This window comes from Parus major, chromosome 9, assembly GCF_001522545.3.
Source record: "Parus major isolate Abel chromosome 9, Parus_major1.1, whole genome shotgun sequence".
Lineage (NCBI taxonomy): Eukaryota > Metazoa > Chordata > Aves > Passeriformes > Paridae > Parus > Parus major.
This window is the reverse complement of record NC_031778.1, coordinates 20,853,178-20,879,212: the sequence shown is the minus strand read 5'-3', so window position 1 is coordinate 20,879,212 and position 26,035 is coordinate 20,853,178. Positions and strand designations below refer to the sequence as shown.

The 26,035-nt window shown below is 45.9% G+C and overlaps 1 protein-coding gene across 7 annotated transcripts in view; it reads right to left on the bottom strand.

Moving 5' to 3' along the window:
- TNIK (TRAF2 and NCK interacting kinase) overlaps positions 1 to 26,035 on the bottom strand; it is a 151,062-nt gene that overhangs the window by 54,649 nt on the left and 70,378 nt on the right. For all 7 annotated transcript variants that reach the window (XM_015637582.2, XM_015637581.2, XM_015637586.2 and 4 more), the window contains exons 3-7: positions 18,015 to 18,071; positions 13,759 to 13,884; positions 5,566 to 5,676; positions 3,168 to 3,258; positions 1,693 to 1,823 (exon numbers count right to left, since the gene is read on the bottom strand). In XM_015637582.2, coding sequence (XP_015493068.1) covers positions 1,693 to 1,823; positions 3,168 to 3,258; positions 5,566 to 5,676; positions 13,759 to 13,884; positions 18,015 to 18,071 — 516 coding nt within the window. The remainder of the gene's footprint in view (positions 1 to 1,692; positions 1,824 to 3,167; positions 3,259 to 5,565; positions 5,677 to 13,758; positions 13,885 to 18,014; positions 18,072 to 26,035) is intronic.

Here is a 26,035-nt window from a genome sequence, read left to right as displayed (position 1 = left end):
CCCCACCCTACTTCAAAGCAAGAGCATCAGGTGCAAGGACATGATCCAGGGCTTGGACTAATGTCCAGCGGCTCCCACATCCCCAGGAGTTCTGAAAGCACCCTGCATGGAGCGTGTCAGCAGCAATCAGCCTCCTGTTCCACACCCCCAGCCACGGGAAAATGGCCAGAGCCAACTTCAGAGAGGCGAGCGCCCGGCTCACGGCGAGCATCTGATCCTCAGGGACAATAGAGGGATTCTGGTCCTGGAGCTTGTGCATCAGCCCACAGCATATTAAGTGCCCCAGTTATTCTGGCAAGAGGAAAATCCTCGGGGATTTCAGAGGGTAGAAAGAAGCCTGTGAAGATATCGGTCCTTTTTTTAAAAAAATAATAACAAGAAGCTGAGATTAATGAGGGCGTTGCACAGGCAGCTGTTGGTGGAGCAGTGGTGAGAGCAGCCAGTGCAGGGTGCAGCCCTGTCATGAAGCACTGCCCTCAGCAGAGTTGAGGAAATGCCTGTTGTAATTGGTTAATCAAAGAGTAGTATCTAATTGGAGATTAAACTATTGCTGCATGTCCCCATCATTAACAATTTCTGTAACCCAGAGTCTGAACTCAGACTGGAGAGCTGCTCTCTGGAAAACCATCAGTTCAAAAGTTGACTGATGCACTTAAACGGCTGCAACAGCAAAGCACCATTTGGCTGCTTTAAAATAATTCATTTCTCAAAAATTTCTCTGAATGGTCAGTAATTGCAGCCAAAATTGTATCACAATGGTGGGCTGTGGCTCTGTTACATTGGAGTGTTCTACTTTTAGAAAGCAGCTTACACCAGGGGGTCTCAAAGTACTTTTTAAACATCACCTTGCAAAGTGACCTCTCAGCATGCACATGAACAGAACTAAAGCAAGCTTCACATATGCCTGAGCTTCCCCCCCCTGTTTCATGTGTCAATGCCCTGCCCTCCTCTCTGGACACACTCAGTGGACCTTAGGAGGTTTGGAGCTAGAAATTCAAGTTCTGGACACTTCAAAAAACCAAGGGACAAAAAAACAGGGGATATTTCTACAGATGTGTGTCCAGCAACTTGTAGTAAGGCAGAATCAGGATAAACTATATTAAGTTCTCCCTGCTTTAAACATCAGACCTCACTGTAGTTTGAATGGGCAGGTGGGACTCCTAATGTTCCTGTGGATCTGCTGCATGGCACAGGGCTCTGTGCCACATTCTAACTCAGCAGCGATGTTGTGCTGCCACTGATCCAAAAATAAACTTCAAACAGGCTGGAGAGACATGTGAAAAGTAGGTCAGCCCCCTAAACGTCTGACTGTGTGGCAGCCTTCATATCTCCCTGCAAATATCAGCCTGCAGGCCAGAGGATATGATTTTACCCTTTCTAAACCTGACCTGACTCCTCTCCAGAGTAAATAGAGCAAATACAGCTTGTTTGACTGGAGTATTCAAGTACACAGCACCAAAAAGCAGAGTAGCAGGTAGGAAGCCTGAGTCTGACACCTTTCTCCACATGGGGAAAGACTCCTCACAGTAAATTTGGATACGTGAACACAACAAAGCTGCAGGTTGAACCTGAACTGGCATCCCAAAATCCCAGAGCCAGAAAGCAGGAGGAGCCTGTGCTGCCTGCCAATGTGTTTTCCAGTGCTGCAGTGAGATACTGAATTCCTGAGCAGGAAGAGGCTGGTTTAGGTACCTTGAAGTCGTAAGTGGCATCGGGATTTTCATCGCAGGCGATGACCTCGGGGGCCATCCAGTAAGGCGTTCCAATGAAGGTGTTTCTCCTGCCCACCGTCCTGTCCAGCTGGGCACTGACACCAAAATCCACTGGAGCAGGGAGACAATGGGGCATCATCAGGTCAGAGACAAACCTGAGCAACACTCTGCTGCTGAATGTAAAACATTATGTTCGCTCAGAACAACTCTGCACAGCCAGGAAAGGAAGACGTGGCTGAAGACATTCCTGTTTGATCTCTGCTGGCATCAACAGAGGTCAGTCAAGGACAAACCTGATCATCTGATGTCCAGGTTTTGTACGAAACCCTGTGCCTTTTCCTCCTTGCCAGGAGGCAATGAAAAGAAATCACAGCTCCTCATACTAATGAGAAACAGGGTTAGCAACATGAATAAGCAACAGCCTTTGTTCTATGCTTGCTCATTTGAATTAAAGCCTGCCAAATACTGGTGCAAGCCTCATTTTTCTACCTAAATTCTTGCTGCAAATGGCAGAAATGCAAAAGACTTAAGGAACTAAGGGACAAGGACAAAGGCCCATGGGAAATGTCAAGTAGAGAGCTGCAAAATGAAGCAAAAAATGATGAAATCAAACCAATGAGAGAATACTCTATGGTCCACTAACTGCACTTTGCACAACATAATGGCTGGAGATTTGCCCTGGAGAATTTCCCCTTGGAGAGGAATCTTCACCAGCATAAAGCCCAATGAGCTGGTGGTGCCATCTGTTAAGCCAGGGTTTTATTCTGCTGTAGAGGGAGAGAGGAGGCATGGGAACACCAGGCTTGCACCACACATGACCAGTGCAAGGGATGTTCCATCCCTAGCATAATTTAATTGTGCAAAGACAGCCTTAATAACATCAATAGTGGACAAGTGAGGATGTGAGCACATCACCTGCCCTGATCTGCTGCTTTCCATATCATCTCCACACCAATGCCTGCTCCTCTCTAGGGCAACTAAGTACACAAAACTCAAAGTAGTTCTTGCACATTAAACCCCCTCCACCAGGTTAGCTTGGGAAAGGAGTATGGATTATGTTATGCTAAAATGAAAATGGATTGTCCTCCAGGGTACTGCTATGCAGCTGTGGGGTAACAGCCCCTGACAACATCTGGCAATAAACAAAGGGCAATTTTCAATCAAGGGCATGAAAAATTGGTGTTGGTTGCTTAACCTGTACCTGGTGGCAGAGCTGTCTGAGCAGAAACATCACTACAAGTGCATCTCTGCAAGCAGAACCTGGCCATAACCCCTGGCAGTTTGAGGCACAGCACTTGGTCAACACCCAAAGTCATGTATCAAAGGCAACATAACAAAACCCAGAGAGAAGCTCTTGGTACCCATCCTCTTTCTTCAGGTCATGTACAAGCCAGTTTTTCTGCTTCTTCCCAGCCAGCCCACCTGCAGTTTCCAGGAGCTCTAACCCACTCTTACCTAGCTTCACTTCTGCATTTTCAGTCAGCAATACATTCTGTCCCTTGATGTCTCGATGAATTACTTTGTGCTGGTGTAGATGACTCAAGCCCTGGAGAATTCAGAGAAAGGTTAGAGGAACCCAAGTTCAAAGCATGTTATTTTCTGACATTCCTCCTCAACCAATTATGCTCCAGAAATGAAAGGTTCACAGTTGGAGTTAAGCACTCAAGAATGCTTTTGTTTATCACGTGCTCCAAACACTGTCCCATGTCCCATGCTGGGAGGACATGCCTGGCGAGGAGCCTGGCAATTCTGTAGGGCTTTTAACCCCATCTTTCACATTCCAGCAGGAACCTCTATTAACCCAAATTCTTCCATCACTCCAAATATGATTTCCCCCATGTGTTCCCTTGCCTCAGGGAGCCATTTCTGTGGCAGAAATAATAGAATGGGTTTGTCTCCTTTCTCCATTTTCATCATCCAGAAACTGAAGAAAACAATTCTCTTGTTATATCGGTCCAATAAACTGGATTTCAGTACACTGAGAAGTTTGTATTAAAAAAGCTACCATGCAAATACAAATGTTATGACTTGCACATATCCCTAATAGAGATATAGCTCAAGTAAAAAGCCTGTCTCAAAGGCTAAAGGAAAACTAGCTTTGCTGTTGTGCTGGTTTATTAGCTTATTAATTTCTTTTTGCAACCCACATTTTTATTTCATTCATTTATTATTTCAGTTTCAAAGTAACATCCACCCAGATTGCCAGCTTAGGAAAAATATGGATTACTTCAAAAACTAATTTTGCATTAGGTTTACATTTCACATTAAACATTCATATTTGAGGAACAAAAAGATTTCTACTCTTGTTTTTGGTAGTTATTAGTCATTTTATGCTCGTTATCTTGGGAAAACTCTGGAACAGATTATATCTGTATACGAGTCCTTTTTTAGCCATATTATACTTGGTTACAGGCACCTTTGAGCATTTGAGGCAAAGCAAAAATTCCATGGGATTTCAATAAAACAGTGAACAACATGGGATTGGGGCTCGGATTAGAATTCCAGCTGTCCATCTCTGTCTGAACCAAGCATGAGCCACGTTCTGCAGTGTGAAGCTGAGAGCCTTTTCTCACCCCAAACCCCACAGAGGTCACCCACCACCTGCCCCAATGCATGGCCAAAAGGCAATAGGTGACACCCGATGGTGGCCCCAGGACGTGAATCAGAGGCTGGGTTGTGACTCACTGCCAGGGACTATTTAAGGAGCAGGCTCATGGACCTCATACACTTTAAATAAATCCATGTAACTGTGGCCTTCTAGCGCTGAAAGCAGCGTTAATACAAAAGCTGATGAGTTACAATGCCAGAATCTTCTGCACATCACTCTGGTGTGGACAGTGGCATTCAGAGACAACTCAGAAGTGCTGTGTCACCTCTGGGCACCCATGGCAGCCTCAGTGTTAGGAACAACCACTTGGAGAGATCATTTTACTTCATTTTCTTTCATAGAATCAAATAATTGTTTAGGTTGGAAAAGACCTTTAAGACCACTGAGTCCAACCATAACCCTGACAACTGCCAAGGCCACCACGAAACCATGTCCTTAAGTGGCACATCCACATCTCTTTTAAATCCCAAGAATGGGGATCTATCCTTCCCTGAACAGCCTATTCCAGGGCTTAACAACCCCTCTGATGAAGAAATTTTTTTCTCAATCTCCCCTAGTGCAACTTGAGGCCCTTTCCTCTGATCCTATCACTTGAATGGCTCTTGTACAGATTTCCTTCACATGCCAAATATTCCTCTTTTCTCTTGAACAAATCTTCAGCTCACAGAACAATAGATTTTAATGTAGGACAACCATTACAACCCCATCCTCTGACCTCAGCAATGCAAAATACAGGAAAGTCTTTGCTGAAGCTGCCATCTCCCATGAAACTCTGGCATGGCCCATTTTAAGAAATTTCAGTCAAACATTTATATTGCCAGTATAAAAGTTGCAGCATCCTCATTAAAGCCAGACACGTGGATTTAATAAAACATAGGGTGCTTTTTCATCACAAAGATTCTTTCTTCCACAGACTTTATGAGTCCTCACCTTTCTGTTAACTAAAAATGTAATTCTAACGTAAATAAATCTTTGCCCTTTTAATACTAATAGGAGATTACATTTTTGTTGAAGGAAAAAGAGGGTTAAAATTCAGGGAGCTAACAGAGCTAAAGGGCATTAAGCAGGGTTTATTTATTATGCATCATACAGGCACATGAATCATTCACGCCTGCCGGCACCGCAGAGGCTCCAGCCCATGGCAGCACATCATCCACGAAATCTGTGGAGCCAAAGGCTTCCTGTGTCCCTTGAGCACTCAGCTGCCACACTCCCAACAACATTCAGCTCCCCCTGGACACGTACCCGCAAAATCTCTCTGCAGATGTAGGCAATCCACTCCTCCTTCAAGGTGTTCCCCTTGGTGTTCTTGATGAGGTCAGTGACGGAGCCCGCGCCGCAGAACTCCATCACCAGCTGCCAGAGGGAACAGGAATGTAATTAATGACATAAATGTCGTGCAGTGGCACCACCAGCAGCATCCAGATGTTGGCATTGCTTCTGTGGGGACCCCAGGGCGCTACACAGAGCCATTGGAACATCATCCTGAACCTATCAGCTTGTAGTCCATTTGGGGTTTGTTCGAAGATGAAACAATAAAAGGCTGGAAGGCTTGAAAGGGTTGGGGTCCTCCAGAAGATTGGGAGCAAGAAACAGGCATCAGTCCAGTGCTGAAAATCAGAGGAGACCAGAATCTCAAACCTACATGCCCTACTTTATACTTCTGATCAGTTTAGTATCAACAGCAATAAAACAAAACTCTGCCTTTTGCATATATGTTCTTCAAATCTGAAAATACAAAGACACTTAAGGCAGATACTTGAACGTTTCCTATGATTTAGGAACCAGGTGTACTTTTCAATTTTCATTTTTTATTTAACCAGACAACCTTTGGTTCTGATCATGTTCTTGAGCAGGAAACCACCTTTGAGGGGAAGGTTGCCAAGCAGTGTCAGGCTTCCCAGAGAGAGCTGCTGTCCTACTGCTCAGATTGGTTCCAACATGACTGGCCACCACCACTTGTACCACTTCCAAAGTTTCAGAATATCAAATATAGAAGTGTAATGATCTAACCCAGCCCAAACTTAATCTTGTCATTGAACAACTGTGAAATAAACACTACAAAAATAGCACAGGATGCGAGTCTGCCTCCCAGGGATTTTGTAGATCCCCAGGGTGTGCAGGAGTCATCAGCGTGCTCCGACAGCGAGCGTGTGTGCAACAAGCCTCCTCCAAGGCCTGTGCAAGTGCTTCTTCTAAGATGTGAAACCATGTTTTCCAATTAGATCTGCTTCCTGCTTGAAGATATTCCCTTGCCAGTGGTTCCTTGCCAGATTCTTCAATGTGCATGTTTGAAGTTTCTTATCACATGAGACTTACATGGCATTTAACATTCTCCAAGCAAGTGACATCATTATTAAAAGCACATGCCAAGAAGAGAATTAAAACAGCAGAAGGGTTACTCCTGACCAAACTGCACAAATGCAGTGATTTAAGAGCATCATAAATTACAATGATCATAAAATCCAGACACAGGACTGCCATAAACCTTCAGGCTAAATAAAATACTTGAGCAGACTATACCTTACTTGGCTTTAAACACGCTGCTGTCTTTAGTTTTCATGTTAACTTTCTCTTTTCTTCCTGAACTGGTGCTGAAAAATTCTTGGAACATCCCTGTTAAGTCATGAAACTGGCTTCAAGAAATGGCAGAAATGGATGGGTCACTGACACGGCCTAAGACCTGGTTACTCATTGCTCAGTGAATGGGGAATAATGCAACAACTGGTTTCAAAGTTGCTTTTCCTCTCTTTCTTCCCTTGGGACCATTTTCACATGGGGAATATCGGTGTCTGCATCTGTGTATGATTAAACTAACACTTGGGATGCCACAGCAGCAAATTTGGATTTGCTGGATAGCTGAGCCAGCCACAAACATCTTGCAAGCCAAAATGCTGCCCTCTCCAGTCTTATTCCATGGAAACTCTTCCACAGGGTTTGGAGAAAGAGGAAGAGGAAGGGCTTGCTATGCTGTGCATGGCAAATGCAATGCTGAAAAGAAAAATTGAAGAAATCCCATAAAAGTATACAGTGCATCCATTAATTTGCCAGATTATTTTAATGGACCTGGAAGTTCACTTGATCCTGTACCCTCCCCTTGACTTCCACAGAGCAAAGATAAACTTCGCACCAGGAGGGGAATATTACGATTACCTGCTGATGTATCATCTGTAACTGTGAAACCTCCTGGAGATTAAATTAACAGAGAGAAAAAGAGGCACAGAAGGGGTGTTTCCAGCTTGTTTTTTTAAGAGGTGCATAGTCCCATAACATCCATGGGGAAATATCCAGCACTGGCAGATCTCTGCCAGCATCAAGAGGTTCCAGATCCAAGGGGGCTGAGCACCATGAACAGCCTGAAAGCTCTGCCACAAATTCTCCAAGAGAACCAGCAGCAGAAAGAGAAGAGACAAGGCTGCCTGAGTATCCTTGTCCCTGATGGATCCCTCATGGGAACAGCCCCCATCCCCAAGTTTGGGTGGCTGCTGCGTGCAGCACTGGGATCCCCTTTGACTTTTGTGGCTTCTTATGCTCCTCAGGTAGAAAGATGCTACAGAATTCCCAACAACAGCTCATATCATAGAGCCTTCAAGGAGAGGAACCACAGGTGATGGCAGGCCGAGGAGACACCCAGCAGGCCAGGGCAGACCTGACCCACAGCACTGATGTCCTGCTGGGTGATGGAGCCCAAGGAAATTCACACTGGAGGGGATACAGGAACGTGATCAGGTCTTCTCAGAGGAGCTGAGGGCTTGTTCAGCCACACAGAGAATGGATGGTTATGGTCTATCTGTGTATACTGTCAACAGCAAGGACAGGTAGGAGAGGGAGATACTGCTACAATATCAATTTATGAACACTCTGGGTATGTTTAGGCCGGAAACCAACAGTTCCAGGAGAAAAATTAAAATGAGCAGTTCTTGCTGATTTTAGGCAGAGCTTAATACACTCAGAAAAGGCTTCAAAGGGCACTTGGATACTAAAATACTTTCTCACCAGTCTCGTACCTCTGGGTGAGTGCTTTGCCCACAGACACTTGCATCATTACCAATTTTCTTAAGGGATGAAGTCATGATGGAGTAAGACAATAAACTGGAAATGCATATTGAATTTTTATTAACCATAATTAAAATTATCATCAAAATGGGCTAAAGGTAAGATCATCTTCTGAAATTTAATTTGCAAGGACATTTATTGAGGAAGTATTTTTAAATACAGTTCATTTAGCATTTACTTAGCTCTTCATACCAGAGTGACAGCAAACTTCATAAGCAAGGCAAATTCAGAAGCTGCAGCTGTAAATCTCTGAGTCCTGCTGTCTCATGAATTTTTTGCTTAAAGAGCCTTTTCAGTTTTCCAATCAACCACTACATTCCTCAGTTTGGGAATGGCAAGACCTCTGTTCCAATCAGTGCTGTGTATTACCTGGAAGAGCTCAAACCCAAGTATCTCCAGAACACCAACCCCAATCCATCTTACTGTGAATTGCTCCAGGTTGTCCAGAGGAACTCCCCAAATTAAATCCTTTACTACACAAGACAAATCCTTCTGTGTTCCTATGCCTCAGCTAAGGAACAACTTGACTTCTTTTAAGTTACAGAAAACAAGCACACAACACCCTCAAGCTAAATGCTGCTGGAAATCAATCCTTCTGCTGTGTGTGTAAACAGAACCTGGGTGCAACATGGTCCCATATGGCCAGGCCACTGAAATTTCTCATCCCACCCCACAGCCATGCAACAGGGTCCCTCATGACCCACATCGTGGCACCTGGAGGCAGCGACGGAGCATTAGAAACACAGAGACCTTCCCTTGGTGGATCAGCAGAAAAGCTACTGTCCATTTCAGACACAAAAATAGCAATCTAATTGGTGCTAAGCAGCAATATATTCAGCAAGATAAGGTCAGGTTTTCATTGCTTCTGTTGGTGCTGGGTGGGAGCAGGCTGACACTACAGCTGCACACTGAGGTAGGAGCATGGGGCCAGCACTGCTCTGCTCTCTCCTCTCCAACAGCAGCATCTAACTGCTCTCACATGAGTTCCTCAATAAATTACTTGCCTGCATCAACCTGGATGTCAAGCCCAGCCAAGAAGTCCACGCCCCTTGGGGAGGCAGCAGGCAGCTGACGCAACAGGTCCTGAGCAGGCTGATGGCTTTGGGTTAGAGATGGCAGCAAAAGGAACTGGACTCACAGTCCTGCAGAGTTCACAGCACTGACATTGCTTTGAAGAGGAGAGAGAGTTAAATTGTGCTGGATTACTCTGCCAGACAGCAGCAGAAAGCTGCTCTGGTAATCCTGAGCTCTTGGTCAGGAGCTGGAGGAGCAGCCCTGATCCCCTCACACTCCCCTGGGACCGCAGAGCTTGGAGGCACTAACAAGAGATACAGCTCTAACAAAAACTGAGCCCTCTCAAATGTTTCATGATCTAATTTCTGTAATGCAAAGAATCAGCAGCTGCCCAAAAATATTTTTCCGGGTATATAAACAGATTAAGAGCAATCCTGCTCAGAGCTGCACAGGTGTAACCCAGCTCTTTGGCAGCTCATGCTCCATTTTCAATAGAGTCTTGCTGCCCCTGTTTTTGCTCTCCAGATTCCTGGTGTGACTCTGTTCCCATCACCCTAAATCAATTCAATGGGCCTCTGGAGCTCAACAGAGTGAAAAAACACATTGCAACTACACAATCACAGCCCTGAGCACTGCACAGCTGCAGCAGTGCCACCCTGACTGAGGGGCTGCTCCCAAATCACCCTCCTTCCTGTTTCCCCCACACTGCCCCAGATTATCTGCTGCAGAGGACACCCCAGAGGCCACCCCACTACGTGGGCATCTGGCACCTGCCTATTAGCAATTTGTCCTGCTTGGTGACAGGGCTGCCTCGGCAGCCCATCCATCGCAGCCAGCACCGCTGGCCCTGGGGACCCTGCGGGCTCTGCCCTGCCCTGGGTGGGCTCTGGGTTGCTGCCAGCCTTTGCTCAGCCCCCACACTCTGCCCCGTGCCCACTGCACATGCTGGGGAAGCTGCTCTGTCCATGGCCTCAGGGCACAGTGCACAGCAAGGGCAGATGACAAGTGTCCAGCTGAGTGGCACCTCCATGACCCTGCACACAGACAGTGTAGGACTCAGGGCAGGGGTCCTTCAGGATGGGGTCACTTCCCCCATCCAGCTCACACTTCTTAATGAATGCCTCATCTCCCACCATTTAAAAAAAAACCCACCCCAAAATATCTCAGAACAACCTCTCTGGGTTATGCACAGCCTGATATCCCATAGCTTAGATTTGAGTAGAGCAAGGGGAATTTCAGGAGTTGAACTCTGAGAAGCAGCAGTTAACTGATTATCTGGATCCTCACATCTCCTGGGAATTTCTCCAGTTTCTGCAGCCCACCCTCACCCTGTCCCTTTGCACCAGAGCAGGACCCCCTCGCCTCAGCTAGAGAGATGCACAAACCCTCCCAAAGACCCACAGCACCCCAGAATGCAACACATCATCCAACATAAGGATAAACTTCAAATTTTTAAATATATTTTTAAATACTCCATAGAGGTTGTCCCTATGACTTTTGCTTCATTTTTTTTTTTTTTTTTGCCTAACACAGCAGATTTGTGATGCATCTGCTAAAACACCCTCTGCCCAGCTCCCTGATTTCTGAAAACAGGGTTGTTTAGTGAGCTTCAGCTCATCTTTCAGGGCAAGTGGCTGCTGTGGAATGGAGCAGCAGCACTAACAATACTTCATGTCAGAAGCCTGCCACGTTTCTGAGAGATCTTAATCTCCACTGAAAGAGTTCCCTATTTTTTATTTCCGTATCAGCCTCCCAAGTGTCGATAAAAAGAATTACCTGGGCATTATCAGAAACCGTTTTATTTCAACAAAGAGCCAATGAAAAATAAACAAGCCTTTATCTGTGAGGCAAGACTGATAGAGTTCACACAAGTCCTAATTCAATCAGATCCTGAAACAACTGGCTATTTAACACAGTGGCACCAGCACATCTCTCCTCCAGGGCTGGGGAGCTTTCCCAGGAATACTTCCACCAGTCCCAACACTGTGCATGGACTTAAACCCCCCCTCATACCCCAGTGCAAGAAAAGAAGCTCTTGAAAAGATCTTTTTCACTAACACATGAGAAAGGCCCCAGATTGAGAGGAGAGGCAGTGGTCTGGTATATAATTCAGATTATTTAGTCTGCCTTTCTCAGGGGGCAGGATCGAGCAGCATAGTTGGATTGTGACCACCTTCCCCCCCTTTCATGACTGGGTGACCCACCAGAGAAAACCCAGGTTCTCCTTCTGACCTGGGCATGTGAAGGTGATACAGCGTGCACAGCCTCCTCTGCTGTGTCATGGTGATGGGATCAACAGAAGAATAACAGAATATCCTGAGCAGGAAATGTAAGGACCATTGAGTCCAGCACCTGGTCCTGAACAGGAAAACCCCAAGAATTCCACCCTGTGCCTGAGAGCTTTGTCCAAATGCTTTCTGAATTCTGTCAGGCTTGGGGCTGTGACCACTTCCCTGGGGAGCCTGGTCCAGTGCCCAACCACCCTCTGGGTGTACAACCCTTTCCTAATATCCACCTTAAACCTCCCCGACACAGCTCCACACCATCACTCCTCATGCCATGCCTCTTAATCCAAGGAGTTCTCTAGTGAGCTTTTCTTTTTCAAAGTTTGGACTGTTCTTTTATTAACACTTGTATATGCCAAGAGCCCTTTGTACTGGAGCTGGAGGAAAGAAACAAAACCAAACCTCGCCTGGTCAGAGCACACAAACCCCAAACCCAGCCAGTGTAAAGGTACTGAGCAGAGGCCAGCACCAGGGAGGGCTCCTCTCAGTACTGGGGGACTTGGCACACAGTTTGTGGGGTTCTTTTCCCCTCCAGGCACTTCTGCAGCACAAGGAGAAATGTTGTGGGTTGTTTTAATATTTCACTTAAAAGAAATAAAAGTTATAAACCAGCCAAAGCCAAACAGAATTTCACGGGATGAAAGAGCATTTCTCAGCCTGACAGCTTTTGCCTTGCTGAATCCCAGGCCAGCTGCAAAGAACATGGTTTTTAAGAGTTCCCACCAAAAATAACCTAGATACCCAGGCTAGGAATGCCTGGGTATCTAGGCATTTTGTTTTCTTCTTGGACTCCTGGAGTCCAAGCCCCAAATCTTCTCAATAATTCAGTGTATCAGAAAGTCTTGAGTAAAAAACCTGGCACAGAAATCTACCAACTGCAGTTTTCTCCTGGGAGAAATGTCCTCTGAATCCCTTTACTTCCCACTGGATGCTCTGGTATGTGGATGCAGGGGCAAACATCTGAAGCCACTGAATGTTTTGCTAAAATAAAACCTATATTGTACTGAAACTAGAGGGAAGAGTGTGCTGCTGCTCTTCACCATCTCCATGGTCTCCCAGGTGAATTATGGATATGTTACCCCTGAAAAATTAGGCTGCAGCAACCTTGCTCAGGCACAGAAAAGCTTTGGAAACCACACATGGATATGGCAAAATTGACTGGATTTACAAAAACTTTTTTGACCACAGGACAACATCCAGGTCATCGTGCTGACAATAACTCCATCGGAGCCTTCTCTCCAACAGATCCCTAAGGAAAGCAGGGTCCTACACTGCTGCTCTGATAGCCACAGGCACTGCAAGCTGCTGCTCCAGAGACTCCAACCAGCACAGCCAAGCTCAGAACACAGCACAACAACTTTAATTAATTTTACAGCAACAGCCGGAGCCCTGACCCGCGGTGCCACTGCCCTTCCTGGCCTCCTGAGCCGGCTGCCACCAAAGGGAGCGGGCTCTGATGCTCTGTCTCTTCCCAGGGATAGAGCAGATTTAAACTCCATCCTCCCTGCTCTGGGAATGCTGAATTAATAACCGAGAAGGCCCTGACAAGGGAAGCAGCAGGAGGAGGCAGCCGAGGATTTATGGAGATGCAAAGCAGCTCGGTGCCTTTCAGCAGTGTCAGGTGTCTCCAGCAAAGTGGCTGAGCAGCCACAGATCTCCCTGACCTTCCCTCACTGTCCCCCTCCTCCTCCTCATCTGCCTGCACAGGCTCCATGGAGTGTGAAGCACAAGAGGAACCACCAAGAGCTGGCTGGAATCACCCTCAGCCTCCATCTTCCCTGAGATGTTCCCAGCTCCCTCCAACTGCCAGAAGATGAAATGATTTTCAACTGACTATTGCAATAAAGGTATTGCTAATGACACTTCAGAATAAAACTGGGCTTACCATCAGCCTGCAGAGATTTTATGGCAAAATGGAGACATGTTTTGCAGTGCAGCAAGAGCCTGATCAAAGCCATGACTTTGAAAAAGATGGATGCAAAATAAGGGGTTTTGTGTAAACTGGGTGCTGGCAAGAGGACAATTCAGAGTAAAAAAATCTCTATCAAATCCCAGTTATTTTAAAGAAAAGAAAACAAATTACCCAGAGTTGATCATCCATTCCTGGTGGGTTCTTTTTAATAAAAGCACCATAATACGTAGCAATATTTCGGTGGTGAGAATACTTCTTCAGCATGTTAATTTCTTGTTTGATCTCTTCCTCTTCATCCTGGGATGAGGTGAAAAGACAAAACCAGAGGCATTAGGAGACAGCACTTCACAGGGTCCAAGCTGTCTTTGTATGTGGGTGAATTTCTAAGCACTCATGTTGTTCTGAGGCTCAACCATGCGTTAAGCATGGCAATCTGTGCTACCCCAGTGATGTGTTAGCACACCCCCACAGCCACAGCAGAGGCCCAAGATGGTGCTTTTTTACAAACTACTGCATGGCAGAAGTGCTCCCGTGCTCCCAGCCCTCTGGCACATCGCTCCTGCCCACCCTAGAAGCAGCACAAGACCTCTGGAGACACCAGGACTTGCTGGTGGTGGGGTGGCAACACATGGGGAGCAGGCAGGAGCTGCCTGTCCACAAACTCCTTCAGAATAACTCAGTCCTGGTGACAAGCACCATTCCCATGGGCTGTCCCAGCCCCTCTCTGTCCCATCTGAAAAGTGGCATTTGCTGAAGCAGCAGAGGCAGAGGAGCCACACCAACACCTGTTTTGATGTCCCACCTCTTTGTTCTCCCACCATCAAACGTGCCCTGGTTTTATTTTGAGCTGACCGAATTCCAGCTGTATTTCCACAGGCGGCACTTAGCACCCTGATGTCAATGAGCTTTATTATAAAATGCCAGAAGGGTGTTTGCTCTTTATTCTCCTTTATTCCCCTCACCTGCCTCTCTTGACCTCAGTTTTACAAATGGGCAAAGGACAAGACATGGATAGAGCAGCAGGAGCAGCTTTTCTTGAGGAGCAGTGCCCCCTGAGCAGGTGTCACATAACACAGACATCTTTCTTCCCAAAATACCATTCAGGGAAGAACAGCAAAGGTGAAGACAGCAGGAACAAGTACAAGAAATATCTGGATGGAGCTTGCATAAACAACCTCCAGTTTTATTTTTGGTAAGAACACAGAGTGTATAAGCACCAAAGAGGAGAAGGAACAGGCTCAAACATTACAAAGAAAACCGGGGGACTATTCTGGAAGAACCTTTATCACGTCTCTTCCAGCAGTCAACACAACTTCACTTGTTTTCATTTGTCCAGGAAACCAGGGCATGTAACTTGAAGTTTATCAGGCCACAGAGGTAATTTTATTAATTGAAGCCCTTTGCAACAACAACTGAAAAGCAGCTGGATGCTCAAGAGTGCTGGGAGCAAGGAGGAGCACTCAGCACAAAATCCCTCCAGCTCTCTGAGCACCCAGACAGCTTTTCAGTCATCCCTCAATTCATGCCTGGCTCTCTAGGAAAAAAAATGGAGGCAAGCCAGAGGGATACTTGGTCTGAAGTTTCACTCAGTCTTCAAGCTGAAGAACTCAAAATGGGTGGAAAAACCCTGCAAAGCATAAGATCTGTGGATGGCACTGAGGATGTGTCTGCGTGGCCAGGCTCAGGGGCTCCAGCCCAAACTCCTGCTCCAAGCAGTACTACTGAGAGTGATCATCCCCAGCAAATCCAGAGAGCTTGGGAAGAAAATGGAATCATCACAGCAAGCTGCTGCGACGACTCCAATCTCAAACCCAACAAAAGCCACAGGCCAGGCTTTGCTGCCTCACTTTGCCTCCATCAACTGATTCTGTTCCATCCATTGCTGGATGTAAAACATACAGCACACAGCAGGACCAGCCCCTGGAAAACAAATCTGAACTCTTAATTCAGAGATAGCAGCTGCCCAAACTGATGAAGTGCTGCAATTTGAGGGCCTCTATTCTGTAATCTTCCCTAACAGATAATGAGTAAGAGCAGAAATGAGTTAAATAAAGCATCATTGTCAGAAGCCTGTTGGGGTTTAGCACGAAGCACATGGTCAGGATGAAATGCTGTCTGGGAGCTCACTGAACACAGAATTATCTTGGTTTGGTGGTTGGAAGAGACCTTAAAGATCACCTAATTCAATCCCCCAACCATGGGCAGGGACACAGGTTGCTCCAAGCCCCATCCAACCTGGGCTTTACACTCCAGAAGCTGCAGATGGCTGGGATGAGCCCACTAATTCTGTTCTCTGCTGAAAGACACACTGTCATCAGGGACATCCTGGAAATACAGGAAGGTCAGGATCAAATAAAGCAGCAGCAGCTCTCAAATTGTCTGTGAGGAGGAGGTGAAGGACTGAGTTTGGGTTTTCAGCAGCAGCATTTGCACTGAGCCTGGAGCAGGTGACAAGCATGGCTGTAGGCACAATGCAGGAACCAGCTTCAGAAATTCCTCCAGGAGCAATGCCCAGAACCACTCCTGCAGGCTCTAGAAGTGCCTTCAGCACCAAGAGCTGTGAAGCACAGCCAGCCCTTACCAGAGCACAGGCTAGCACTGCCTGCAGTGGTCACTGCCCATCCTGCCTGAGCCTGGTCCTGCCCTGAACGAGCCTTCCCTACCTAAAAGCAGCCTAAGGGGAAAATAATTAAATATCCAAAAGCCACATCCCATGACAAATATCTGATTTACATCTTGTACATTCAGACACAAGGCCCAGCTTTACAAGGTAAAGCCTTAGATCAGGGACATCTACTTAAAGATGTATATGAAATTATTATTGGGCAATATCAGATTTCAGGTACTTTTCTCCAATGTCTTTCCTTGGAAGTGATGGCATTTTAAAACAACTGAATTAAGTGTGGATTCAAATTTAAGCCTGTGTTTGGCCTTAGAGTAGTATTTTGATTTTTCAGCTAAAATTCATTCTAACATCAGAATTCACCCCATGGGAATTTCACTGCTATTTATGCCATGGGTTTATGCTTGGTGGGTCTGTCTATTCCCTTCAAGCCTGCTTCCCATGGGAATGAGATAAATGGCACTTGCAGATAACTACAAGTAAACAGAACATATTCATTCACATTTACAGACTTATTTCCACATACCATTTCACCTGTTAGCACCAAAAATAACCTGGATGAAGGTCCCATAGATATTAATACCACACCACAGCATCTAAGGCATTTCAAAACAGATTCCCAAGGCCAGCTGACTGCTTTCACACAGAGTCATTTCTGCATGTGCTAAGGTCCTGAAAGCTATTAAAACATTAACTCAAAAATTAAGGTGGGTAAATTGTGATCGAGTCCTAACTTTGAAATGTGTTATTCCAGTAAAAAAAAAGAAAAAGAAAAAACACAATAAACCACATTCTTACTCCCAAGCCTGGCATTGTTTCCAGTGCAGGAACTTTGGGAGGGATAGTACTGCACTTAGGAAAAAAAATACTCAAGAAACACTCATTTTCATGCCATGCTCCTAAATGTATCTGGGTTTTTAGATCATAGCAACTCATTTTATCTTTTGTGGCAAGTGGGAAATGGTGAAAGCATCCTTTCCCCTCAATTCTGTTATTCATTTAATGATTTGTAAATTCTTAGTTCTCAGTCTGACACAAGTTTCAAATCCACCTTTGAGACCAGGGTGGTGTGGTATTTTTCCTCTTTATCAGTAGGATGCACAGGAATTATTCAACTTGCCTCATGAAGTTACTCCTGACAATAATTGCAACATACTTTTGGTGAACAAAAGCTCTTCAGTGAAAATCATGGATGCAGAGTAACAGAAATGAGTTATGAATACACGATCCTGCTGCTACTTTTGACAAGGTGATGTGCAACAGGACAAGAGGGAACAGCTTCAAACTGACAGGAGGCAGGGCTAAATGGCATATTAGGTAGAAATTCTTCTCTCTCAGAGTGGGGAGACCCTGGCATAGGTTGCCCAGAGAAGCTGTGTCTGCCCCTGGGTCCCTGGAAGTGTCCAAGGCCAGGCTGGATGGGCCTTGGAGCAGCCTGGGATAGTGGAAGATGTCCCATGGCAGGGATTGGAACTAGAAGATCTTTAAGGTCCCTTCCAACCTGAATCATTCTACGATTTTCTTCAGAATTCATTAAGGCATTTAAAAAAGCCACTGCTGGAACTGAATGCTGCTTTGTTTCAGCATGAAAGTACTTAATCTCCAAAACTCTTCCAGATTTGTTTTTTTCTCACATATTTACTAAAACCAAAACCTCTTAATGGCATATATCACATTAAGACAAAGGCAATTTACTTCCCAGGAACATCAGTCTTCCACCCACCCCCACACATTATCACACCCCATCCCCTTTCCCCTCTTATCTGTAATTTAAGGATGCAGGAGGAGGAGGAGGATACATTACCCCGGTGACGTCCATAACCTTAATAGCAGCAAGCTGGCCTGTTTTAACATGACGACCCTGCAAAAGAAAAGGGAGAAATTTGTTTGGTTTTGCTCAGTGACAATGTTTTCCTCACAGTGAACAATATCCTTAAACAATCTCCTCGCCCTGGCAGCATCCACACATTATTTGTTGCTTTTTCAAGAGCATCTTCACAGCAGCCATGATGAGAAAGCAATTCCCTCCCCTTCCTCCTGCCATTACAATTAATTAGTACAGGGCCTTCAGTGCTGTATTTTCCTGGCAAACAAGTGCTGGAAATACCCTTTAATGCTCAGCCATGCACAAAAAACCAGCTTGGGGCCTCTCCTGAGCACAGAGCATGACTCGGCTGGAAATGGGCTGCTGGAGCTGAGATGATGGGAGTGTGCTGGCTGGGATACTCAGGACCCATCCCAGCTCTCACGGACCTGGGGACACACCAGGGACCCCTGGCCTGCAGGGCACCATATTCATTCTGAGCAGTAATTTATTTATTTTCAGAAAGACCTGGTTAGCAGGCTAGAGAGGTTTTTAAAATTTTCAGCAACTGAAAAAAAATCAGCAAATCACTGCAATGAACTGTCTGTTGCACAGTGCTTGACTACATTAATCCTAATGGGCAAATGCCTGGGAGAGACAGTGAAAATATAAAAGAGCTCCAACTATTTATGAGGTCTTAAAACCAACACAACTGCTATCAAGCAAGGCAATTCCCAGTCCTTCCTCCTTTCCTGAGAAATGGATCACCCAACATCACATCCAAATTGCTCATATCAAACCATTCCCACCCCCAACTGGAGGACGTGTGTTCCACTTCCAAACCAAGCAGCCTGAGGAAAAGATGTTTTTCCTTCAGGAAAGCCAGCAAATGCTGACCCTGAGAGGAGAGCTGGGAGGCAAAGGGAAGCATCCCTATTTCCCAGTTTCCATCCCTGTTTACTATGGGAGCTGCCCAAGGCCTCATCATGTGAGATATGGTGCGGAAGACACAGAGGGAATGACAGCTCCTGCCCTGCAGCATTGGTAATTAACACAGCAAGGACAGAACCAGGAGCAGAGGCAAAGAGGGATGAAGCTGAAGCATGGCAGAAACAGGGGAAAAAAATAGAAGCTTTTCCTAAATTGCAGGCTCCTCCTGTCCCCACAGCAGTGTGTGTGTTGAGGAGCTGGGGATTGTGTCAGGTCTCCAACCCTTCCTGCAGACTGGAGATGGTCTTTCACACCACCTCAGCTCAAGAACCCTGAATTACCAGAGACAGGAACCTCTCCCTGGTCCCTCAGGTTTCCCAGCAAACCCACACGCCGGCTGTGGAGCAAGGCAGCATCATCCTCTCCAAATTTATGACTTCACCAGGAAGCCAATTCACCCACCAGGGCTCCTCGCTCATTTATTAACACAATTTATACGTCCTGAGCAACCCTGTGTTCTAACAGCAGAAAAAGAGCTTTATTTTAAAGTATGTGCAACATAAAAAGTAATAAAAGCATGCACAGCCCAGCAGCCCCAGGCTGTGGCTGAAGCATCCCCTGGATGCGGCTGTTGGGAAGGAGGGGCACGTCGCTAGACACCATCTATTTAGACAGCATGATCTGCAGAAACAAATCCTCCTCTTCCTAAATTCATCCTTGTTGGCTTGCCCAGGAAGTCCCCATGTGTACTGACACTTTAATTAAAGCCCACAGAGCACCAGCAGGGTAAACACTTGGACCATGACACTTCCCATCTCCTGTGAGCTGGAGGAGGAGGAGGGGAAGCAAGCTGGGGCATTTCAATCCATGGATTTAGGAGTTATACCTGTCTTCATGTGATGCATCACCACCTCATTTTATGTTTTAATAAAATGCCCCAGCTTTGCCATGGTGAAGTGCTCCTGCTTCCCTCAGTACCAGCCAAGGGGAAAGGGATCCCTCTGTGCACACAGCATCCTCCTCCCAGGAATCTGCTGCCTCCTTGCACACCTCCCAGATATTTACAGACAATGATAAGAAATTAATATTGTGTAAGCATTTACCAAAACAAAATAAACCACTTGGAAACATATGTTAATATAAGCCATGAGGGGCCCTTAGTCACGCAAAAATCAGGCGGAGTAGAACAGTAAGTGTTCACCCTGGGACATTGTAGCAAAGGTTTGCTTTTCCTATAGTTTGTTCATGACTACGGATTGTAGAGCTTCACCCCGGCAGATGAAGCCATCTGGGGAAAACAGGCATCTCCTCACCAGCCAACCATCCCTTTTAATTAAACCTACTGCTCAGCACTGAGACTTGCTGTGAAACCCTCATAAATAGTTTAGAAAACCCATTTGATTTTTACCCTACCACAGATGTTCTTGAATTTGCAACAAAGATACAAACAGGCTGGAGGAAGACACTGAGAACTGGAAGTGAGAGATGCAACAGAGGAATTAAATCAACATCCAACTTGTAGCCATTAAAAGATGCCACAACAGCAATAAACCCCTCTCACAGCATCAGCCACTAGCCACCTCTAGCACCTTGGCCACTCAGGTTCCAGCACCTGTCCCCAAAGCCTGGAACCAAGACCAGGAGCAGCCATGCCCCTGCAGTCTCTCCAAAGTATCCAGCTGGATCAAGAAGTGGAACCACCTCTGCCAAAGCCAAGGCAAGCTGAAATTGGGAATTAATTAATGTCAAGTGTTAAGCTGTCCAGTGTTAATATGTGCTGCTGTAAGGAAGGTATAAAAGAGGACTGGAGTATCAAAATAAGAAAAGCACCAAAAAGCTCTGTTGTGATGCTTTTACCTCCTGTGTGTTCTCCACTCATCAAAACTTGTTGGTTTTTTCCTTTAAAACATCACCACAGCAGTGCCCTCCACTCAAAAACCACATAAAGACTGAGCCCTACTCCTGCTGCCCCCTGGACCCCAAAGATGTGGCTCAAAACAGGCGAGAACTGCTGTGGTTCAACAGAAAATTCTCCTTTTTTTCAAAAGCCCTCAATTTTGGTGCCCCCTGGGCATGTTGGAGAGGATGCAGCTGCCTGAAGGCAAAACCTTTAATAGGATGGGATCTTTCCTGGGTAGAACAGTCACTTCTGAGCCTTCAGACCACAGCACCAGCAATACTTTTGGTGACAGGAGCAAAGGTAGCTGGGGAACAGCCATCACTGAGCCACCCTTACTCCCTGTAACCATGGGTTTTCCCAACATTCTCTCCCCACTCACGCAGGAAGGTGACTGAATCTCCAGAAATCCAAGGAGAGGAAGGGAAGAGGTCTCCAGGAGGACTTTGATTACCCCATGTTGGCTGTTCACAGTCAGCACCACCTGGGGTACAGCTCCCAGAGGCCTCAAACACACAAACATCCTCCAAAATCTCCCTGCTCTTCTCCAAGGCTTCTGCCTCTTCATCTCCAAGAATTCAGCACTGTTACAGACACTGATGGCTACAGTGGCATAAAACATACAGGAGGAAAACTCAGCTACTAAAGCATTTCCCCCTCTCCAGATTCTCTGTCAAGGCTCACTTGGGTACAAACCCATATTTCAGCCTCAGGATTATTCAAGCATGATCTTCAAAGCTGCCACAATTTTTAATTAAACATCCATCTGAGCATAAATTCATGCTCCTAATTACTCTCAGAATGTTATATCAACTATCACTAACTTAATAATGTCAGGTATTAAGACTAATTTCTACAAATGAAGCAAGCACCCCGAGTTTTTTCTTCAAAGGTTGTGGTCCTCACACTCCATAAAGTGTAATGGACCAGCACACAATGAGAACATTGGTAAATGCTTTTAAACATCAATTGATGCATTCAGGCATTATGTTTACTAAATAAATAAACCCTGCCTCCATATCAGCCTTTGTAAACAACTGCATATCTTGGCCCAAAATTCAAGTCCACATTTTAAGGACAGAAAGAGGATGATTGATTGCTGCTTTTTAAAATTTTCCTTGCACAAGCATGGATTTCACCTCTAAGCAAAAACTGCAATTTCTGTACCCCGAAATGTATTCCATCATATTTACTTAACTTGTGCTGTCGGCTTTTATTTGTCCAACAAAATAAATGACCCACCACCTGCTGCAGCCAGTGGGACACAACCAGAATTGTCACTTTGTTGGGAAATGCAGAGCTCCCATTTCTTTCTGCCAGGCAGAGCAACATCTCTTCTACTTCCCAGCCTGGACATGCAGCCTCCAATGTCCCATGCATACAAAACCCCCAGTGCAGGCACTTAATGGAGTAAACATGTTGTATGTCTGATAGTTTACAGCAAAACACTTGTAACTCAACCATTTTGCACTGCCCTTACTCATGCTGCACATAAATGTTAAAATGAGTGGGATTAGGGTGCTCTTGCAAAGCACTGCTGAAATTTCAACATGCACAGCCCTGCTGGGACCAGACCACAACCCACCCTCACCACTGAGGAACACTGTGTCTCACACAGAAATCTCAGTGAACTGAGACAAACAACAAAAAGTCTCATAAAAGTCCAAATATTACCACTTTGGCAGCAGATAAGTCTTCCAAATACATTTCTTCCATTACATTTCTGTTGCAGTTAAAATACTGAGCCTAGTGCCAGCAGGAACCCTTTCTACCACCCAGCCCCTGCCTCCAAACCCAGCCATGCTCAGCACCACCACATCCTGCATCTTCTTCCTACAACAGGCACAGGACACCAGACATTCTACCAGCTTAGAAGTCACCAGTTCACTTTTCTGTGTTCACATATGATTTTTGGTATGTGCTACAAAAAACTCTTTGCCCAACCCTACTTCTGTACATGCACCATTCAAAGTGTCTCCACTGGTGAGTCTCATCTCCTCCAGAATCTATTTCAGCATCCAAGACCTTCTGCAGTGAAGCTCTCCTGGGATGGGCCAGAACATCTCACAGCTCCATAGTCTAGGTCCTGCCAGCTCTGTGTTTTCCTGTAGTTCAAGGCAATCCAGGGACTCAGTCCACAATTTTTAGCATGAAGGCACTTCAGCACTAATGCACTGAAAACTGCATCCTGTTTTTCCTGTGAAAAGGAGCCCTGCCTTCCAACAGGAGCTGTGAATCTGAACTGCCATCCTGCTGTACATTAGACCATTTTATAGCACCTGGCTGATTTGCTCTCAGCTTTTACAGAGTACAGGCACATTTATGTACTTGGTTTCCCACTGAAAGCAATCTTGAAGGTGCCAAAATCCCCTCTCCAACTAGTCTGAGGGGCTAAAATACTTACTGATGTAAAAAATAGGCTTATTTCTAGTGTGAAAATTCAGCTATCTCCAAAACAAGCTGGCTAAAAATGACATACGCAAGCTTTGCACTTGGTTTACAGATCCCTTCAAATACATCTGAAATAAATCCATGTATCTGAGAAGGTAGTTAAAACATTGGAGGCCAGCATAAGAAAAACTGAGTCATCTAACAGGATGGGAAAAATGTTTATTTTAACAAAGAGTAACATATCTCTTTGATTAAAACAGAGCCATCATGGGCCAAACCTTATTGTTGCTGCCTGCACTTAACTCCAGTACTGGCAGGGGGATTTCAAGCCCGTGGGGACTCAGAACATCCCTGCAGACTGGGGACCAGTCCTTACCCCCTGCCCAGGGATTCAGCCCCACCTCTCTGCTTTACTACAGCTGACCACAATGGCAGTGTCCTTCCTTCCCTCCACATCCTTCCATCTCTGCATCATTTGCAGAGTTCACAAACAGATTTGCAGAGCTTCAGAGTGATCCCACTGCCTGAGGCACCAAAGGAACATGACTGATTTGTTGCAGTTCCTTTCCACGCAGGGCAAACTCTGCTAAAACCAGCCCCTGTTTCCCCAGACTTCAACACTCTGCAAATGGCATCCTCCAATAAACATGGCACACCTGAAACCTTCACACTAGAAATGGAAAACATATGAAAAACAAAAAAAGCTGCATTCAGTGTTTGTCATCTCACTTGGTGGCCAGGTGAGGCTCCAGAGCCACTCCTCTGCTTGCCTGAGCTCTCCTGCAGAACACTGGTTACTCATTTGAGCACAGATCTTCACCTCTGCCCAACCTGCTACCTTCCTTTGGGCTATTTCTGGAGAGCAGACCTTTCACTGGGAAGGACAAACACAAATTTCACTCATAGCCAGTCTTCCCCTTACACCTGCCATCTTTTCCAAGGTTTGAAAGAGTAAAATCTCAAAAAACATTCAAAAAACTCAAAGAGAAAATAAATAAAGTGGATTTTTTAAAAAAAAATTTGGTTTCGGGGGTTTTTGTTTGTTGGTTTTTTTGTGGGGAGCTTTTTTGGTGCTTAGCTTGGCATTTTTATTAATACTTCAGTTTGGACTGAACAACCAGAGCTGCCCCTTGGAAAAGCCTAAATGTGCTCCCAGCACAGACACCTCTAACTGCACAGAGCCAAGCTAATGCTCTGTGCTGACCCAATAGAGCTGACCTTCAAACTTCAGTGTTTTCCAGTCCTCTGTGTCAATCCAAGTTCTGATCAGGACCCTGCAGCTCTCAGAGCTGCAATTCCATTACTGCAGCTCCACAATAGCTCTGACGTTAAGGAAGGCAGGATTATTAGATTAACAAGCTAAATTGTTAAATTAGCATATTATTCATCTCCAGAAATAACATGCACTACAGCCTATAGGTGAGCAAGACTACAGTTTTATATTCCCTGTATAAAGGAAACACATCTCTTACGCCAGTGCTTGTACTTATTCCATCCTCTATCCCTCCTGCAGTTCAAATGAGGCTGGAGATGCCCACCTCCAGCTCAGGAAGAACCAGGTTTCCCTCTTCCATGGATAAAAACATTGCCTTAAGTAGTCCAAAATCAGCACTAGAGAGCTGAACCCTTCCAGAAGCTTCTGCAGATGGTTCTTCTAGATATGGCCTGTCCCACTTGTAATTTCCAGCCAGGGAAGAACGCTGGTTAGACAGCCTGTCCCCCCTTTCTGTGGCACCATCCAGCAGCAGCACACTGGGCATGCCAGGCTGTGCATCTCCTCCATGGTCACACCAAGGACTGTGACAGATTTTGCCCACAAGTGTTTCAAGATGCAGCTTTTGAGAGTCTGCTCTTCATGGTCACAGCAAACCTTACAGAAGAGCAGATTTCAAGGGCATTTTTCAGGGCTTTCCCAGAGCCCAGGAACAAACGCTGCTCTGGGCAAGGGAGGTCAAAGCCTCAACAAGAGCAGGTCTAGGCTGGGCTGAGCACCACAGCAGGGAGCAGAGAGAGATGGAGATCATCAACAGATAGAATATACACCAAAAGTGGGTTTTAGGAGCAGCCTATGGATACCTGAGGCACCAAAGGACTAAGGAGAGATGTTTCTGACAAAGAGTAGTGTATATATACAAATAAAAACCCCGGAAGGACAAGCAGTATTTCAGGAAAACATTCACTGAGTTGGTCCCACACTGAAGGCAGCAGGATTCAAGACAGTATCAGAGGGATGAAGGAAAGGGATGCCACCATGTCCCACTGAACCCCATGCAGCCTCCCCAGGCCCTCTGTGAGCTCTGCTCCCTTTCCCAGCATTCCCAATCCAACATGGGACAATCCCCACGGGTCTCTGCCAAGGGGAGCAGCCCATCACCTGCAGCCCACCAGGCAAGGAGAGCAGCAGCCAGGCCTTGGGGTGCTCCTTCCCCTCCCACACAGCCTGTCCTCCCTTTGCCCCAGCTCCTCTGCAAGAGCACATTTTCACAGCTGAAAGGAGGCAGCACAGCCTGTTCCCAACAACATTAGTTCATGACAGCCATGTTATTACCACCCCTTAACACCCCCACTGTGCTTCTGTTTCACGTCGCTGCCTATTCAACACTGCAGTATTCACAACTAAAATTAAATCTGCCTTTAGGAGACCCACAAGGCACCCTTTTCACACAGGCCATGTCCTGACAGCAGCACCAGGCTGTTCCTCCCACTGGGAAGTACTGAGCTGTGCAGGGAGCAGCGCTGCCTGGACCACCCAGTGCTCTCAGGGCTACCTGGCTCTCAAGGGTGGCCCAAGAAAGAGCCAACC